We start from the raw sequence: 21,089 nt of genomic DNA, 5'->3' as shown, positions 1-21,089 counted from the left end.
CTGTAATGGCTTTCCATTTCATTCAGTAGAAGCCAAAGTCATAATTACCTGTAAATTCCTGTATGATGTGCTCACTCCCTTTCCTTGTTTGACCTCTCTGACTTCATCTCCTGAAACAGGTGGAGCATTCCGAATTCAAAAATGTGAAAACCAGAATGCTACAAAATTCAAAGCTTTTTGAGTACTGACATGAGATAGTGACACCTTTGCTTTCTGATGGTTCCATGTATACAAATTTTGTTTTGTGCACAAAATTTCAAGAATATTGTATAAAATTACCTTCAGACTGTATGTATAGGTGTATATGAAACATAAGTGAATTTCATGTTTAGCTTTTGATCCTATCCCCAGTCTCATTATGTATATACAAATATTTAAAAAGCTGAAAAAATTTCAAATCTGAAACATTTCTGGTCCCAATGATTTCAGATAAGGGACACTCAACCTGTATTCTCCTGCTTGTTTTTTCTTTTCCATCCTCACTGGTCTCCTTGTTCTTACTTGAATGGGCCAGGCATACTCCTGACTGATTGCCTTTGCCTTAACCAGTTCTTGGAAAGCTCTTTCTTCAGCTATCACTATAGCTACGCTCCTTCAAAGCCCCTTTTCAATGAGGCCTACCTTGACTATTTAAAATTGCAGTTGCCTTACTCCATCTGCAACCTGCACTTTCTGAATGGCACTCCTGATCTCCTTATCTTGCTCCATTCTTTTCCCCTAACACCTGACAATTTAATTATATTTCTTGGTTATTGTTTGTCTCTCTGCATAGAATATAAATTTCACAGGGCAGGATTAAAACAGTGCCTGGCATATACTACTAAATTTCTTCAGTAAAAGACAGTTTACCCACAAATAACTTGACATGAGTGTCTCATAGGTTTTACTGACATAGTCACCATTGCATCAATTAGTTATCTTCTAAAGCAAAAAAAAAGAAAGCTGAAAAAAAAGTTTAACCATTCATTGAAAATTTAATTTATGGACTTAAGTTACATATACCTGTGAAACATTGGATATGTTACAGCCTCTTCTTGTCCAGATTTTGTTTTGTAAAATGAAGGAATTGGATGAATGGTTTTTGAGCACTTCTTTGGCTCTATTTGGATCACCGAAGGCTTTCATTGAAAGTATAAATTCCTCTACTCCACACCCTTGTCCTACTGAGTCAGAATATCTTTTTTTTTTTTTTTTTAGATGGAGTCTCACTCACTCTGTCACCCAGACTGGAGTGCAGTGGCACGATCTTGGCTCACTGCAAGCTCCACCTCCCGGGTTCACGCCATTCTCCTGCCTCAGCCTCCTGAGTAGCTGGGACTACAGGTGCCTGCCACCACGCCCGTCTAATTTTTTGTATTTTTAGTAGAGATGGGGTTTCACCATGTTAGCCAGGATGGTCTCGATCTCCTGACCTCATGATCCACCCGCCTCGGCCTCCCAAAATGCTGGGATTACAGATGTGAGCCTGTAATAGAATATCTATTTTTAACAGGTGTCCCATGTAATTATTGTCTACACTGGGTGTAAGAATAGCTATAATAATCTCGAAGTTTTCTTTTTTTGTTTTTGTTGCCTGCTTTTTCTTCCCCCCTGCATTTACCCATCCCTGGTGGTAGGTGATCCAAGACCCAGGTTTTCTTTAAGTTCCCAGATACTACAGTGTGATATTCTACAAATGAAATCTTGATATCTCTGAGTTGGGAAGATGAGGATCATTATACCAAATGATAATATGTGTATCGTATATAATTATACCAGTGATAGTGTGTGTATCCACATATAACCAATGTGTATGTTCATAGAAATAATTGATTTATGGTTCAGTTTAATTTACTTTGACGTTGGTATTACTGTTGTACTTTAAATTGAGGTTAGAGAAATAGAGATTTGCTCTCATGAAAAAAGAGCTCCAAGTTCTGCCCCCAAAGTTTTGGTGATCTGAGGATAAAATTTTTTTTATTTAGATTTGTCCATAGCTAATGAAAATTCTTAAATTGGCATTCTAAATATAGAATAAATGTAGTCAATAGTTGTAGAATTTGATGGGCTCTCAGGAAATAGGTAGTTTGTTGCCCTCATTTTGCGAATGATAAAGATGAGGCTGAGAACAATGAAGAGGCCAATATTATTAGAACCCACATTGTCTGACTTTAATATTCTTCCTTCCATGCCAATTAAACATTTTATATTAAATATGTATCTTAACTGCCTTTCTTTAAACTACTAAATTAGTAATGATACTATTATATTATCTGGTATTTTAATAGAAATCTAGAAGGTTGAAACTATTTTATCACATAAGGAAGTAGTATTAATTTTACATGGCAAAGTGGAGTAAAATGTTGACGGTAGTGGTCTCTAGGAAAAGGAATCACAGGTTATTAATATTGGAATCAGGAAAACAATATCTTAGACAGAAACTGAATAAGGCAAAAGTTTTACATTTTGGCAGTAATTTCTGCTTTGACAGATTATTTGGAAGCTTGGAAGTGAAATTCTATTTTATCATCCCAAAAGCAACATGGAGACTTTCAATACTTTTGCTGACCGGATGAAAAATATTGGCGTCATGAATTATTTAAAGGTGAGAATATGGGCTTTGTGAATTTACCCTTGCGGTGTTCTTTTTTTTTTTTTATTGCTTGTGTCAGTGATAAGGTAGTTAACCTAAAAAATGTGGGACAAGGATAAGGCATCTGGATAAATAAGAAAAACTGAAAGAAAAGAGCATTATGAGAACCATTTGCTTCTTGATTTTCAGTCACCTCCCGTGTTCTCTGACTGAAAATTCCTTTTTTTTGTATATTTCTTCTGGCTGCCAAAATCAGTTATTCAGAGATTGCAGTGGTATGATGATGGGCCAAATTCTGAAATGTTTGCTGAAGTCATTTGAGCTTAGAGTTGGTGTTTAGAAAAAGGAAAGAGCTAAACAAGTTGGGAATTTAAATACGTGAAAATATTTTAATACTCCTAATGTTTAGGTGGAATCTTGACCTCCGAGTTCATATATTCTTTTGTAAAGGTCTTATTGAAAAAGATTGAGACATTTTCAAAATATTGTATCTCCCTCTCTCTGTTTTTGTCTCAGCACTTTTTCAATACAGGTTTGTAAATGCTTTGCTTTAAAAAAATGTTTTGAGTGTCTACTTTATGTGCCAGGTGTTCTTATGGTTTTGTTCTCTGGTAGACCAGGTATACTGTGAGTGGAAATTAAATGGAGGCAGTTTACAGTTCTACTTAAGAAAAGCTTTCTAACTAAACAATTGGAAATGGGAATGGCCTACCCTGATGTGTGCTGTGCATCTGTTTTTTCAGGTCTAAACTGGATAGCCATTTGATTGGGGAAGGAGTGTGAAGTTTAAACTGTTGGTGAGGTCCCTTTTGGCTCTTAGAATCTACTCAGTTGAAGTAAAGAAACTGAAAGGGAACCTCATTCCTCAATAAGAGTCTGAGAGTGATAATTAGGATAGATAATAAAACTTTTTTTGTTGTTAATAATTTTAAAAACACTTATTGCCGCTTACCAGGTATTGTTCTAGACATGGTTCTTATAGTAGAGGAAGATCATGTAAATGGCATTAAGTGTTATGGCTACCATAGTAGAAATGTAACATATAGTGAGAAGATAAAGGAGAAAATGGCCACTTCTCTGGAACTAGAGAGGATTAGGATTTAATGGGTAGGGGAATCAGGAAAAGAATGAAAGTAATACTTGAGATAAATTTGAAAAAGCTGTTGGCTGTTCACTAGGCAGATTAGGGGAAAGGGCAGCCCTGTGTGGCAGGGGTTATAAAGAGTTCAAAAGCCCTACATCCAATAGTTTAGTTACTCTAAAAATCATTTGGGCAGAAGTCAGAGGAAGTAGGCTGGGTGCTGTGTGCTGCACCCTAGGAACTTGGATTTTAATTCTGTAGTCAGTGGGAGCCATTGAAGGAGTTTATGCAAATAACTAACAAGATGAGATTTCTTTGGTAGCCACTTGAAAGATGAATTGTAGGGAGGCAGGAATGGAGAGGCCAGTTAACAAATTATTGCAGTACTTTGGCTCTACCCATATGATTAATTGTATTTCTCATTATTCTCCTCTTTGATGTCTTCCCTTCTTGTAATACTCATTCTTTGTATAATTATTCTTCCTGCTTCTCCTGTGTCAGGGATACACTTTCCTTTCCATCTGAACTGAAGTCATTCTTCAACATCCCTTATTAACATATTTTCTCTAAGCTTATATAACATGTATAAAATAGTAATGTTTATTGAATGTCTGCTATGAGCCAAACTATTAGGTGGTTTGCAAGTATTATCTCATTTAATCTTGAAAACACCCTTCTGAAGGGGCAATAATGTTCTGGTAAAACAAATGAGACTCACGAAGGGTGAATAATTTACCCAGGCTTATTTAGTTTTTAAGTGGTGTATTAACCAAGACACTCCATCTTCAAAGCCTCTTTTTTCCTCAGTATATCACACTGTCTTTTGTTTGTAAGTTTACATAATTTAGCTCATATTTGCATAGTGTTAATTGTTTCCTATGTCTTACTTCTTTGCCAGATTGTCCCCAACATCAAAATTTTCAATGTCAAGTTATTTGTATCCTACCAAGGTCTTAGCCCAGCATGTGTTATATGTTTACTGAGCTTTTTGACTAATGGTTATCAAATGTCTTAAATAGCAGTGTACCCTTATTATTTTTGCAGGTCTCCTTACAACATGCATTATACCTTCTGCATCACGGAATGCTTAAAGATGCTAAGAGAAATCTGAGTGAGGCAGAGACATGGAGACATGGTGAAAACACGTCTTCCCGGAGAATATTAATCAACCTTATTCAGGCCTATAAAGGGCTTTTACAGTATTACACCTGGTCTAAAAAGAAGATGGAATTGTCAAAGCTTGGTGAGTAAATACAGGTAAACTTTTTTTTGTGATGAGACTGAGGGGCAGAGGGATCTTAAGGAGTAATCTAGTAACTTCCCTATTGACTTCACCCAGATATTATGGTGAACAGACTTTTTATGGATTTAAAATTCTTGATCCTTTATAATACTTCTGATATATATAATGCTTCAGTCACAAATTAGATGGTTCATAATTAAGTGCATGATCATTTTAGATTCATTGCTGTTTTGAATGTGGTTTAGACGAGGATAAACACAGCCAGACATTAGAGCAGTGAAGACAGGTTTGATTCAGTAACTACTGACAGGAGGAAGAGCTAAGCTCCATTCCAGTTTCTATGGAGGTGACTTGGGGTTGTAAGGGGTGGGGGTGGGGAGCCTAAAAAGCAGAAGGCAGAACCACCAGTAAATTTTTCTGGAGTTTTTCCCAGGCACACATTTCAAGAGGGGCTGGGGTAATCCTAGGGATGTGGCCTTGAGCTGTTAGAAACTATGTTACTGTCTGTTCAAGTTTTTATTGGCCAAGTTTGAGGCCTAGTTCAGAAGAGAGCTTAGAGGAGCCTGGCTGGAGTTTGGTCAAGAAGAAAGTCTTTGCCAATTTCTAAGAAAGGCTACAGGTTTTCTTTAGCAGTCATTATTACATATAATAAACGTTTATTTCTTCCTGTGTGCCTAGAATGGAGTTTAATTTATTTTGTAATGTTATTTCTCAGAATAGTATGTTTAAAGAATACGTCAAGATGGTCATTTCAGTTTTGTATAAAGGTTATAATGGACAATTTCCTTGATTTATTGACTATACCAGGAGTTGACCATTCAGTTCTCAAACTGATTCCCCTTCTCTTAACCTTCAGTGCTGTTATCATCTTCATTTATGCCCAGATTTGCATTCATTGGAGCTGTATGATTCTTTGCAAATTGCTTCGTTGTATAGTTTCTCCATAGTCTCTCTAGGATTAACCCCTTCTGTTTTCATTCTCCTCCATATCTTAGTCCTAAGTAAGTAATACTGCTTAGTCCTAAATACTAGGACTAAGTAAGCAGTATTTCCTTATGTGATAAGTGTTATCTCCTTGGTCTCTGGGCAGGTAGTTTCACTAACTTCGACTCCCTTCCCTCTTCTTTCAAGATACTCTGAAATGCTGTCTTCATCACAATAATCTTGTGAGGTCTTTGTAGAGTCTCCTCGTCTAGAATGCTCTCTACTCTTCAAGACTCATTGGATTGCTGTCCCAACCCCTCATTCTTACACCTTAAACTTAATATATCAGCTGCATGTTCAGCCTGAATCATTTGGCTATTCATCTCTTGCTTTCTAATTGTGCTAAGTTTTTTCATGTGTATTTTATTAGTGTAGATGTCTTCCCATTTAGACTAATCAGTCTTTGATGTCATATTCCTCTATTTCTTTTGTTAGTCTTGTCATATTTTCTGGTGTAATATTTCTTTCTCAAAAGAGCTTACTCACTGATTAGGTTAGTTTTAAAGTCAATATTTACTGTTCTTCTTACACGTGGTTAGGTAAAACTCAAGCAAATATTTGATGATTAAAGCTGTTGGAACATCCCATTTGTAATGTTACTTCTGTGGATAGACGATTCAGTACCTTTCCATAGCTGACAGTTATGTAGCAACAATAGATGATGATGGGATAATATGTAGAGGTCTTAGATGATCATTCACCTCAAATGTCTATTTAACGAGAAAAAAAGTTAGGACTAGTTCTTTATAACGAAACTCATAGGCACTTACCATGTGAACTTGTATTTGGAGTCAGCTTGGGACTTTCTTGCTGATATGTGTGGCTCTGTCTTGGTTGGGGTTGATGAACTTGGTGACTAGGAACCTCCTTCTATAATAAATTCAAACACAATTTATACTCAGGGATCTGCCCCTTTCTCTTTGAGACAGAGTCTTTCTGTCACCCAGGCTGGAGTGCAGTAGTGTGATCACAGCTCATTTGCAGCCTCGACCTCCTGGGCTCGAGTGATCCTCCCACCTCAGCCTCCCAAGGACCTGGAACTACAGGTGTGCACCATCATGCCTGACTGATTCTTTTTTGTAAATATGGGGTTTTACTGTGTTGGCCAGGCTGGTCTTGAACCCCTGGGCTCAAGCAATCCTCCTACCTCGGCCTTCCAAACTGCTGGGATTACAGGCATGAACCACCATGCCCAGCCCTTTTTTAAAAAAATTTTTTCCATATCATGTCTTGCCTACTTTCCTATCACCTCATTTCTAAGTTCATATTGCTATGTATTTAATCGATCTACTGGGAAAAAGATACCAGTGCCTCTGTTTGGTTTGCAGTATCTTGTGCTTCTAATAGCTATTTTTGAAAGACTTGAGTAACTTTCCTTGTAAATCTTTAAGATTGAGAAATAGATACAGAGAAAGCATATAAAACAAATGTGAGATATAATGAATAAATTTAAAATGAACATTCACATAACCACACCCAGATTAAGGAACACAAAATACTGTCACCCTAACCTGAAAGTTCTCCCTGTGTGCCTTCCTGACCACATTTCCTCCCATTCTCTCTCAAGAAAATCCCTGTCCTGACTTACGGTAATCACTCCCTTGTTTTTCTTTATACTCTTTCCACTCATGTATACATTTGTAAACAATGTGGTTTAGCTTTGCCTATATCTGAATGCTGTATTTGGAGTCATACTGTATATGTTCTTTTAGGCCTTGCATATTTTGTTCAAAATCAGTTTTAAGATAATACATATTATTGGATATAGCTCTAATTTTTTCATTTTTATGGTTATAAAATATTTTATTTTATGATAGTCACACTATTCCTTCTATTACTGATGGCCATTTAGGTTATTATTTTGGGCTATTATAATTCTGCTTTGAAATTAACCCCTATTAATTTCTGTATAGCGGTGCACATGAGTATGCATTTCTAGGAGTAGAATTGTCATAGAATATGTTTTGTGCATCTTTAACTTTAGTACATAATATACTAAACTCTTTCCAAAGAGGTTACCAATTTGTACTTTACTGACAATCTGATTAGAGTTTTCTTTTGTTTGTATTCTCCTCAGCATTTGCTATTGTCAGAGTTTTCATATCAGCCAGTTTGTTGAGTATAGTGATCTCTCATGGTTTTTTTTTCTCTATAGCTTTATTGAGAATTAAGATATAATTCACATACCATACAAATTCACCCACCTAAAATATACAACTCAGTGGTTTTTAGTATATTCATAGAGTTGTAATCATCACTACAATTTTAGAATATTTTCATGACCCTGTACTCTCCATTTCTCCCCACCCCTCCAGTCCTAGGCAACCACTAATCTCCTTTCTGCCTCTAGATATTTGCCTATTCTGGACATTTCATACAAATGGAATCATACAGTATGTGGTCTTCTTTTACTTAGCATAATATGTTTTTGTTTTTTTTTTTTCCGTAACAGAAAATTTTGACAAAGCATGTTTTTAATGTTATAGCATGTAATGGTACTTCATTTCTATTATTGAATAAAATTCCATTGTGGATACCACATCTTAGGTTCATTCATCAGTTGATGAGCCATTAGATTGTTTCTACTTTTGGCCATTTCGAATAACATTGCTGTGAACATATATGTACAAGTTTTTGTATGGCCATGTGTTTTTATTTCTTTTGGGTATATACCTAAGAGGGAAATTGCTGGGTCATGTAACTCTTAAGTTTATCCTTTTGAAGAACCACTGGACTGTTTTCCAAAGCAACTGCACTGTTTTACATCCCCAGTAGCAGTGTATGAGGGTGCAAATTTCTCCACATCCTCACCAACACTTGTCATAATCTGTCTTTTCCGTTATAGTCATCCTAGTGGGTGTGAAGTGGCATCTTGTAGTTTTTATTTGTGTTTTACTGGGGGTTAATATAGTTGAGCATCTTTTCATGTGCTTATGGGCCATTTGTATATCATTTTTGGAGAAATTTTTATTCAGATCTTTTGCTCATATTTTAATTGAGTTACCTGCTTTTAGATTATTGAGTTGTTGTAAGAGTTCTTTAATTGTTCTAGACAGAATTCTCTTATCAGATATATCAGATTCATGACTTGGAAATATTTTCAGCTTTTCTGTGGGTTTTCACTATCTTTTTATTTTATTTTACGATTATTATTTTTTGAGACAGAGTCTCACTGTGTCACCCAGGCTCTAGTGGAGTGGCGCAATCTCAGCTCACTGCAACCTCTGGCTCCCAGGTTCTAGTAATTCTCCTGCCTCAAGCTTCCTGAGTAGGTGAGATTACAGGCGCCTGCCACCACGCCTGGCTAATTTTTGTATTTAGTAGAGTTGGGGTTTCACCATGTTGGCCAGGCTGGTTTCAAACCTCTAACCTCAAGTGATCTGCCCACCTCGGTCTCCCAAAGTGTTGGAATTAGAGATGTGAGCCACTGTGCCTGGCCTTCTTTTCACTATCTTGATGGTGTCCTTTGAAGCATAAAAGTATTTCATTTGATGAGGTTTAATTTAACTGTTTTTTCTTTTGTTGCTTGTAGTTTTGCTATCACATCTAAGAAGCTATTGCCTACTCTAAGGTCACAAAGATTTTTACTTCTGAGAGTTTTAAAGTTTTAGTTCTTATATTTTGGCCTTTGATTTATTTTGAGTTAATTTTTATGAAGTGGGTAGGGGCCCAACTTCATTATTTTGTATGTGGATATCCAGTTGTAGCATTTATTGAAAAGTCTATTATTTTCCCACTGAATTGTCTTGGCACCCTTATTGAAAATTAGTTAGCAGCCGGGAGCAGTGGCCATGCCTGTAATCCTAGCACTTTGGAAGGCCAAGACAGGTAGATCGCATGAGCCCTCAGGAGTTTGAAACCAGCCTGGGCAACATGGTGAAACTGCATTTCTACAAAAAATACAAAAATAGCTGAGTGTGGTGGCATGTGCCTGTAGTCCTGGCTACTTGGGTGACTGAGGTGAGAGGTTCACTTGAGCCCAGGAGGTAGAGTGAGACTGCAGTGAGCTGAAATCATGCCACTGCAGTCCAGCCTGGGAGACAGAGTGAGGCCCTGTCTTAAACATACACAAAAGAAAATTAGTTACCTTTAAATGAGGAGGTTTATTTCTGGACTCTGAATCTTCCATTGATCTACATATGTCTCTCCTTGTACCCATATCACACAGTCTTGATTACTACAACTTCGTAGTAATTTTTTTTTTTTTTTCTGAGACCGAGTCTTATTATATTGCCCACGCTGGAGTGCAGTGGCATGATCTCAGCTCACTGCAATATGCGTCTTCCAGGTTCAAGCGATTCTTGTGCCTCAGCCTCCCAAGTAGATGAGACTACAGGCGTGCGCCACCATGCCCAGCTAATTTTTTTGTATTTTTAGTAGAGACAGGGTTTCACCATGTTGGTCAGGCTGGTCTTGAACTCCTGACCTCAGGTGATCCACCCACATCGGCCTCCTAAAGTGCTGGGATTATAGCAATGAGCCACCATGTCTGGCCGTAATCATAGAATACATTCCCCAACTCTGTCTTTTTTGTTCTTCTTTGGTTCGTTGCATTTTCATATGAATTATAGAATCAGCCTGTCAAACTTATGCAAAAAGGCCAACTGAGTTTTTGGTAAGAATTACACGTATCTGTAGATCAATTTGACAATAGTAAGTCTTTCAACTGAACATAGAGTGTCTTTTCATTCAATTAGGTCTTTAAAATTTTTTTTCAACAGTATCACTTTTCAGAGTAAAATTTTGCATCTCTTTTGTAGAATTTATACCCATTTTGTTACTTTTGATGCTTTTGCAAATGGCATTGTTTTCCTAATTTTATCTCCTGATTGTTCATTGGGAGTGTATAGACACAGTTGATTATTGTGTATTGATCTTATACTCTGCAACCTTTGTGAACTCATTTATTAGTTCAGTAAATTTTTAGTGGATCCTTAGGATTTTTCTATGTACAAGATCATGTCATCTACAAATAGATACAGTTTTACTTCTTCCTTTCCAATCTTGGATGTCTTTTTGTTATGTTCTTGCTTAATTTCCTGGCTGGAACCACCAATATAATGAACAAAAGTAGTGAGAAAAGACTTATTGTCTTATTCCTGATTTTAGGGGGAAAGCTTGCACTCTTTTATCATTCAGTTCAGTGTTAGCTATAAGTTTTTCATAGATGCCCTTTATCAGATTGAGGAAGTTCCTTCTATTCCTACATTGTTGAGTGTTTTTATCATGAAGGGTTATTGTGTTTTTTCAGATGCTTTTTCTGCATCTATTGTGATGATCATGTGGGTTTGGTCCTGTATTCTTTTGATTTGGTTTAGATCAATAGATCTCTATTTTATTATTTGCATTAATTGATTTTCAGATGTTAAGCCAACCTTGCATTCCTAGTATAGATCCCACTTGGACATGATGTATAATGCTTTTTATATGTTGCTGGACTCAGTTTGCTAGTATTTTGTTAAATATTTTTGCAGCTATATTCATAAGAGACACTGATTTGTAGTTTTATTGTGTTGTCTTTGTTTGGTTTTGGTATCATGGTAATACTGGCTTAGAATAAGTTAGGAAGTATTCTTTTCTGTCCTTTTTTGGGAGAATTTGTGAATAATTAGTATTTTCCTTTAAATATTTGTTGAAATTTACTGTTGTAGCTATCAGGAACTGAGTTTTTCTCACGGGTAGTTTTTAAAATTACTACTTTAATAGGAGTCCTCAATGTTTAATGAATGTTAAAAGATCTTTTATCTTTGGGCAGATAAGGATGATTATGCTTACAACGCAGTAGCCCAGGATGTGTTCAACCACAGCTGGAAGACATCTGCAAATATTTCTGCATTGATTAAAATTCCTGGAGTTTGGGACCCTTTTGTGAAGAGTTATGTAGAAGTAAGTAGAATTTTCATAAAATGTATTGGTTTTATTTTGTCAAAAGCCTTTACAAAGACTCCATGCCTAATCTTTATTGATCAGAAAGAAACTAATGGAAAAAATTATTTAAAAGGAAACAAAAATATTATGTCTCTTTTTTGGTCTGAATTTGTTTATTTTCACCGCTGTATAACCCGTCATGGCCAAGTATCTATAAAATAAATAGCAGTATAGTTGTAAATGTTAATTCAATCTTACTCTTGTTGAGCTTAAAAGAAACACAGTAAGATATTTTATGATTTGGTGGAATATAGAAGGAAAGAGGACAAAAATCTGAAAAAGTGGGTCATAATATATGAGATAAAGAATGATGACTTTTTGGAAGTTTGTAAGAATGTCCTGTCATCCCAAGTCGTCGTAAAAGGACTGAGGGTCTTGGTGCTAGGCACTAGGAATAATAAATAATTTGCTTTGTGAAAGTTATTGAGTGGTGAATTGATAATTGTGTTGTCAGAAGATAATCTCCAAAATCATAACCTGGAAATTCCTGTGTAAGGATGGGAACAGAATGAAAGCAATTACAATTCTTGTGCACTCCTTTTGTGGCTGCAGTGATGTAGGGCACTGAGGTTAGTTGCATCACATTTTCAAGCATTAATGTTCCCTGCTTTGAGGACTCTTATTTTTTATAGGAAGAGAATTTATGTTGAGGTAGCTGCATTTTTTATTAGTAGTAACAAAATATAGGGAAAAAATGGGAACCCTGTCAGTTTTGTGATTTTTAAAAAATACCCATCAGTAAACTTATGCTGTGTATTATCTTTCGTACAGCTGTCTCACAGAATTCAGCTAAGGTATTATGATTTATTTTATATAGATGCTGGAATTCTATGGGGATCGAGATGGAGCCCAAGAGGTACTCACCAATTATGCATATGATGAAAAGTTTCCATCAAATCCAAATGCCCATGTCTACTTATACAACTTTCTAAAGAGACAGAAGGCACCAAGATCAAAAATGATAAGCGTGCTTAAGGTATAGAATTTTTATCTCGATGTTTGAACAGGGTTGGGAATCTACATTAAAACATTCTTAGGCCATTGCTTTCTAACTTTTATAGCATCCACAGAAAATTACAATAATGTACAGTACACTGAGATAAACAGAAAGTTGGCTCCAGCTGCCATCTCCATGTATGTATCATTCACACTATCTCCTGCTGCCTGGGTGAGACTGAGGAGAGAGGATCAGAAGTCTTGTTCAAACCTGGTTGGAATACTCTGCACTGATGTTTTTTGAAAATCAACTTTATTGAAATTTAATTTTCAGAGAGTAAACACACTTATTTTAAGTATATGCTTAGATGCATTACATTCATGAACCACCATTCTAATCAAGATAAGAGAACATTTCTGTCACCCCGGAATGCCTTTCATTTCCCTTTGTAGTCAGTCTGTCCCCACACCCATGGCCCCAGACAATCACTCATCTGCTTATTGTCACTATAGATTAATTTTATCTCTTCTAGAATTTCATATAAATGGACTCTTATGTAGTCATTTTAATCTGGCTTCTCTTGCTCAGCATAACATATTTGAGATGCATCCATGTTATTGTGTATATTAGTAATTTGTTATTACTGCTGAATAGTATTTCATTTTTATACATTCACTTCTTGATGGACATTTGGGTAATTTTTTACTTTTTGGCTATTGTGAATGATGCTGCTGAGAAAATTCATGTACAAGATTGTGTATACACATATATTTTCATGTTTCTTGGGTAGCTACCTGAGAGAGGAGTTGCTGCCTAAGAGTAGTAAGGAAAGTGTGTGCTTAACTTCTTTTAAGAAACTGCCCAACTGTTTTCTGAAGTGACTGTACCATTGACATTCACACATCAATATGAAAATTCAGTTTCTTCACATGTGTGCCAACACTTGGTATTGGAGGTCTTTTGAATAATAGCCTCTTGTGGGTGTGTATAGTGGTGTCTCACGTGGCATTAAATCGTATTTCCCTAATGACTGATGATGTCGAGCATCTTTTAATGTGTCTATTGGCCATTCCTATATCTTCTTTTGTCAAGTGTTCAACTACTTAGTCTATTTTTGGGGGGATCAATTGTCTTCTTACTGATTTGGAAATTTTTATATAATCTGGATATAAGTCCTTTGTGAGGAATATTAATTATAAGTATTTTCTCTCTGTGCCTTGCCTTTTGGTTTCCTTAATAGTATCTTTCAAAGAGTAGAAACTTCTAATTTTGATGTTCAGTTTATACATTTTTTTTCTTTTATGGTTAATACTTTTTGTCTAAGAAATCTTTGCCTATCTCAAGATAATGAAGAGTCTTCTTTTTTTTTTCTAGTTGTGTTATATAGTTTTATGTTTAGGTCATGGTAGATTTTTAGCTATTTTTTTGTGGGTAGTGTGCAGCAAAGGTCAAGGTTTATTTTTTCCCATATGGTTGTTCCAGCATTATATTGAAGACTCTCCTTTCTCCATTTAGTACATTTGGAACTTTGTTGAAAACCAGTAGGCTGTATATGAAGTCCGTTGTGTTCTAGTGATGTATATTTCCACATCGATACATGAAAATTCAGTTTCTTAACATCCTTGCCAGTAGTTGGTATTGTAGGTCTTTTAAATTTGAATTATTGCCATTCTAGTGGGTGTGTAGTAATATCTCATGTGGCCTTCTAACATGATTACTGTAGCTCTGTAGCAAGTCTTGGAATCATATCGTGAAAGTCATACAAATTTGTTCTTTTTCAAAATTGCTTTTGGCTTTTCTAGGTTCTTTAACTTTCCATGCATATTGTATAATCAATTTATCTGTTGCTACAAAAAGGTCTTCTGAGATTTTGAATCTATAGATCAGTTTGAGAGAATTGACATCTCAACAGTATTGAGGTTTCCAGAGTATAAACATGGCATGTCTCTCCATTTATTTAAGTTTTTAATATCTCTCTGAACTGTTTTGTAGTTTTTAGTGTATGTATTTTGTTAAATTTGTTGCTAAGTGTTTCATGGGGTTGTTGTACATAATATTGCTTAACATTTTAAATTGTGGGAAAATATATACAAAAATAAATGTTACCATTTTGATCATTTTTAAAACACATAATTTAGTGGCATTAAGTACATTCATTCAGTTTTGTGCAACCACCATCACTGTCTATTTCCAGAATGTTTTCATTATCCCAAGTAGAAACTATTCATTAAACAGTAACTCATTGCCCACTCTTCCCAGCCCCTGAAAACCTCTATGTTAATTTCCATCTTTGTGAATTTGATTATTTTAGGTACCTCATATAAGTGGAATCATATAACATTTGTCCTTTTGTGTCTTGCTAATTTCACTTAGCATAATGTTTTCAAGGTTCATGTCGTAGCATATATCAGAATGGCCATTTTTATTTAAGGTTGAATAATATTACATTTTATGTACCTATAACATTTTGCTTATCTATTCATTTTTTGGTAGGCATTTGGGTTGTGTTTGTTGTTTGGCTATTATAAATAATACTGCTCTAAAGATTAGTGTACAAGTATTTGTTTGAGTCCCTGCTTTCACTTCTTTTGGGTGTATACTTAGGAGTGAAATTGCTGTATTATATGGTAATTCTTTAACTTTTTGAGGAATTGTCAAACTGTTTTCCATAGCAGCTACACATTTTACATTCCCACCAGCAATTCCACATCCTGGCTAACAGCTTCTATTCTCCATCCCCTTTTTTGATCATTGATATCCTAGGGCAGGGATCCCCAACCCCTGGGTCATGGATCGTTATGACCAGTATCTGTGGCCTGTTAGGAACCAGGCCACACAGTAGAAGGTGAGTGGCAGGCAAGTGAGCATTACCTGAGGTCTGCCTCCTGTCAGATCAGCGGTGACATTAGATTCTCATAGGAGCCTGAACCGTATTGTGAACTGCACATGCGAGGGATCTAGGTTGTATGCTCCTTATGAGAATTTAATGCCTGATGATCTGTCACTGTCTCCCATCACTCCCAGATGGGATCATCCAGTTGCAGGAAAGAGAGGGCTCCCACTGATTCTACATTATGGTGAGTTGTATAATTATTTCATTATATATTATAATGTAATAACATAAAGTGCACAGTAAATGTAAAGTGCATAAATAATGCAATCCTGAAACCATCCTTGACCCTCACCCTGGTCCGTGGGAAAACTGTCTTCCACGAAACCAGTACCTGGTGCCAAAAAGGTTGGGGACCGCTATCCTAGTAGGTGTGAAGTGGTCTCTGTGTCTGATTGTGGTTTTGGTTTGCATTTCCCTAATGTCTAGTGATGTGTATCTTTTCATGTGCTTATTGGCCATTTGTTTATCATCTTTGGCAAATGTCTATTCAAGTCCTCTGCCCTTTTATCAATTGGGTGTTTGGTTTTTGTTGTTAAAGTATAGGAATTATTTGTATATTTTGTGTTCAGTTTTTAATAATGGCATTTTAGGGGTGAAAGACAAAGGTCCTTTTCAACCTAAAGAAATGATAGAGTAAAGTTCTTATCTCTGTTTTCTTTTAAAAGGCCAATTATCTTTATACTTTTCATGATCAAAATTGGCATTATCAAACCTTCAGATGTGGAAACTATGTTTTATACATTTTTCAACAGGCTTTGTTTTACTAAATAATCCTTTGCTGTTGTTGTTTGAAACAGGGTCTCACTCTGTTGACCAAGCTGGAGTGCAGTGGCATGATCACGTGAGGCTCACTGTAGCCTCCACCTCCCCAGCTCAGGTGATTCTGCCACCTCAGCCTCCCGAGTAGCTGGGACTACAGGCACATGCCACCATGCCTGGCTAATTTTTTGTATATTTGGAGAGACAGGCTTTTGCTATGTTGCCCAGGCTGGACTAAACAATACCTTTGAAGTTGCTATTTTTATTTTACTCTGTTAAGATAACTTTTGGCTCATTTATATTAAAAAATATTAAGGATTGTGTTTAAAACAAAAGCCAGACTGTGCTTTCATTCAGGTTATCAATCACTAATGGTGTTTTTGAAAAGATTTTTTAAAATGCTACAGAAAATAACTGTTGAATACTTATCTCATTTATATTCAAGACAAGATGGATTTAGAGAAATTCTGTTTTTCCTTTTGAAAAATACAGTATTTGGAATTAAGATCTCAATACATGGGTTTAATAGCAGATTGAACAAAGCAAAAGAGAGGATTAATGAACTGCATAGAAAATACCAGGCTAAACCATGGATGAAAGGTGCAGAAACGAGCATACAAGTGAATTGGTGAAAAGATCTGACATATTTGTCATTGGAGTCCGAGGTGGAGTACCTCTGAATAGAACAGGGCAAAAGCAAGCAAACTAATCTTTTAAAAACCCTAACATTAGAAGGGCTCATGACTAAGAATTTTTCAAAACTAATGGAGGATTTCTAGCGTTCTGGTGATGTGCTATTATTTGATCTGGGTGCTGGTTACTTGAGTGTTTAACTTTGTGAAAACTGACTGGATGCCATGATTTGTATACACTTCTGCCACATGTTATATTTCAATTAAAAAAAAAAAAGTGAATTGAGCCATAGACAGAATTCTATAAAATCATGAAACAAATGTGACTTTCATAGGAACCGAGTTTCAATAATATTCTCTGATATTGGTGTATTGATCTTGATTGATCTTTTTAAAAATGATTAACAGAAATTAACAAAATTTACTTTTAATTTTGTTGCAAATTATTTCAATGTAAGGTCAAAGTACTTTAGTAAGCAGAATGAATTCATTTCTAGAATTAAACATATTAAAATGAAAAATACAGTATTACTTTAAATTCCATTTTTTGAATATTCATAAAAATAGTCCTTCCTGTTTTTTAAAAGAGAAATTTTTTCGTTGTGTGAAAGTTTGTTAAAATATTTACTCATATACCCTTAGTAAACTGTTCCTGAGCACAATCTGTGAAATTAACTCCCAACCTTTTTAGTTTTTTTGCTTTATATAAATATTCTGTGATCTCTTCTGTTTAGTAAATAAGTATATTTTCTCTGTGATAATTGATTTTTTTCTTTTTTTCTTCAGTCCTGGCTTCTGAAATAAATTGTTTTAAGTTGTTGAGCATGGTAAACAATATAGATGTATATAAGGAGCAAATAAAAAGTCCCTGCCTATTTCCCTCGATTCTCCTGACTATCTTGTTAGCAGGGACTTTAAAAACAAAACAAAACAAAACAAAAAAAAAACGCTTTATGGAGAATACTTTTCTATACTTAGATTGAAACTAGATAAAAAGCAAGGTAGTTTAAAAATACTTAATAAATTTGTGAAAAGCATATTAGATAGTAAAAACTTTATTTTGGAAGTAAGCTGAAATCTGAGAAATGCTTTTACAAGTATGTAAAAATTACAAGACTGTTCTTTCTTTCAGATTTTGTATCAGATGGTACCATCTCATAAATTGATGTTGGAATTCCATACATTACTTAGAAAATCAGGTAATAAATAAATTTTGTTTTTTACCTTGTGTAGACAAGCTATAGATTAGGGACCAGCAAACTATGGCCCATCAGCTAAATCCACCCCTTGCCTGATTTTATAAATCAAGTTCTGTTGATGTCCATCTATTTATGTATTGCCTGCAGCTACTTTTGCACTATAGTGGCAGAACTTTGTAGTTGTGACAGAGACTGTATGCCTTGCAAAGCTTAAAATATTTACTATCTGGGCCGTTATAGAAAAAGTTTGCCTACTCCTGTCATACAATGTGAAGGCAGTAGTTTGCAAAAGAGAAATAGCTTGATTTTATATAATTCACTCCATTTTAATCCCTACTAGATTTCAGCACACCATACAAAAGAGCATACTCCTTCATAGAAGGAAATAAGTCGGCTAAGCCCAAACTAGTCCTAGGACTGCCTAGGTTCCTCTCTGAATATAAAAGAACATGTGTAAAATGCCCAAACAGGGCAGATACTTTAAGTAATGTTCTCAGTAGAGGAGTGTAACCCACAGTGAGATCAGACTCACCACCATTAGCTCATTAGCAGGAATTTTTATTGAGTTTTTCAGATTCATTGCAGGAGTAAAAGCATAATGAATTTTTAAAAACTGTTAACCAGAAGGCTTATGATTCAGTATTTTATCAACAACATATATGTAAAGTATATATACAGTTGATAAAATATACATGTATATTTTAGCTTTGTACACTTCAATACCTTATGTAAACTTGAATTGTTAACAACCATTGCAGAAAAAGAAGAACACCGTAAACTGGGTTTGGAGGTATTATTTGGAGTCTTAGATTTTGCCGGATGCACTAAGAATATAACTGCTTGGAAATACTTGGCAAAATATCTGAAAAAGACCTTAATGGGGTAAGAAACATACAGTATTTATTACTAGGTCATCATGAATAATATTTCCCAATATTTTAGCTAATGTCTATCAATTTTTAAAGATCTTTACTTAGTTTTTGGATTTTTTTGAACTGTGTCTTTAGCTGTTTTCTGAGTACATTTTCTTCTGAAGCAAAGAAATACAGAGTCATAAGGGGAACATACAAAAATTCTATCAATTTTTTTATGCCATCAAAATAAATCCTGTACTTAGCACTGCTGCTTGCTAAGGACTACATATGTGTTTTCCAATTGGAAATAAAGACTAGCAGGGATCACTGTTTGCTAACGACTCCTAATTTGTGCGTCATTAACTTGTAAGATCACATGGGAAGCAGCTTTCCTCCTACCTGTGTTTGATCATTTTTTCAGTGAGTATTTTTAGGACCTCACAAGATCATCATACACTATTCATTCAACAAAATACTCATTAAATCCATTGTGACCTGGGTATCTAAAAGTGTACCTCTGATCATAATATTATTAGTGTCACATTTTGAGTAAAGGAAAATGAATTTCCTGTTATTTTTACTTAGTGTGTGAAAAGAAGAGATATCACAAAATTGTTTCATATATTTATTATATCCAGTTGTTAGGCAATTCAGTATCAGTTGGAACTTGTTTCAGGCTTCAGATCTGACTTGTCTTGATGGGACAGTGCTGTTTATAAAATGGTGCAAAGAGGCTCATTTTTTCGAACTGTTGTTTGTTCTACCATAGGGGACACATGGGTGCCAATAAGCATTTGCTCAATTAAATTATAGAGATCTAATGTGCAACACAGACTGTAGTTAATATTGTATTGCGTATAGGAAATTTACTATGAGTAGAGTTCAGATGTTCCCACCACACAAAAAAGTTTATGTATATAAAACATGTTGTATACCTTAAATATATGCAATGAATAAATTATTCACTGATACATAGAATTGCCTGCACTTAACAGTTTAACCTATTTGTTCATGTATTTGTATAATAATGGCATCTTAATTTGGATAGTCATTCATGGCAGCATATAATTTTAAGTAAGCTTTTACTTAAGTAATAGTAATAGATAATGTTGATTGAATATTTACTATGTACCAGACACTATGCAAAGAGCTTTATATAAGACTTGCTGTACCCTACTACTGGAATAGTTTAATCTTAATAACAGTCCTATGAGATCAGTACTGGTAATGTCCTCAAGGTCACTGAAGCTCAGAGAGGTTCAGCAACTTGCCCAGAATCACATACATAGTAAATGGAAGAGCTGATATTTGAATCCAGGAGTCTGGCATTGAGTCTTAGCACAGACTCGAAGACACTGTGCTAAACTGTCTGTTTAGTGAAATGGAAAATGGGATATGGAGATAGAAGAGAACAAAAAAGGATTTGCTTTCCTGTTGTTGCCAATCATGTGTTATGCCTTGGCCATATTCAGAATTTAGCTTGGAAACATCTTCCTTGTCATCTTTCTGTAGACTCTAAGTCTAAATTCTGGTAATATAGATTTGTTCACATCATTGACCCTCTCTTTTGACATTTTTCTTTTCCAGAAACCACCTTGCGTGGGTTCAAGACGAGTGGAACTCCAGGAAAAACTGGTGGCCAAGCTTTCATTTCAGCTACTTTTGGGCAAAAAGTGATTGGAAGGAAGATACAGCTTTGGCCTGTGAGAAAGCTTTTGTGGCTGGATTACTGTTAGGAAAAGGTACATGTTTTTGTTTTTGTTTTATCTAGACATAGCTTTTGGCTGATTTTGGAATAATTCATTTAGAGCTTACCTAACGTGGTACCTATAAATACTAGGTGCTTAAGACGTAACTGCTTAATGGAAGAGTGAATCCTGAGTTGGGACCAGGTCATGTGCTTAGATTAGAAGCAGTGATTTCATATCATTGATTGTGAATGGTTTTTGTCTCCTGACTTGAGTGTTGTTAGTGGGCATTAAGATACATGATACAGACTTTTCACAA

General features: G+C 35.4%; 1 protein-coding gene across 3 annotated transcripts in view; it reads left to right on the top strand.

Annotated features, from left to right (window-relative positions):
* TAF1A (TATA box binding protein (TBP)-associated factor, RNA polymerase I, A, 48kDa) overlaps positions 1-21,089 on the top strand; it is a 31,989-nt gene that overhangs the window by 7,662 nt on the left and 3,238 nt on the right. For all 3 annotated transcript variants that reach the window (XM_011929475.1, XM_011929476.1, XM_011929474.1), the window contains 7 exons: positions 2,471-2,584; positions 4,698-4,896; positions 11,636-11,766; positions 12,626-12,784; positions 18,162-18,228; positions 18,987-19,110; positions 20,670-20,824. In XM_011929475.1, the coding sequence (XP_011784865.1) occupies positions 2,471-2,584; positions 4,698-4,896; positions 11,636-11,766; positions 12,626-12,784; positions 18,162-18,228; positions 18,987-19,110; positions 20,670-20,824 (949 nt within the window). The remainder of the gene's footprint in view (positions 1-2,470; positions 2,585-4,697; positions 4,897-11,635; positions 11,767-12,625; positions 12,785-18,161; positions 18,229-18,986; positions 19,111-20,669; positions 20,825-21,089) is intronic.

This window comes from Colobus angolensis, unplaced genomic scaffold (genome assembly GCF_000951035.1).
Source record: "Colobus angolensis palliatus isolate OR3802 unplaced genomic scaffold, Cang.pa_1.0 Scaffold81, whole genome shotgun sequence".
NCBI classification, from domain to species: domain Eukaryota; kingdom Metazoa; phylum Chordata; class Mammalia; order Primates; family Cercopithecidae; genus Colobus; species Colobus angolensis.
The sequence above is the reverse complement of the archived record's forward strand: the minus strand, read 5'-3'. Positions and strand labels throughout refer to the sequence as shown.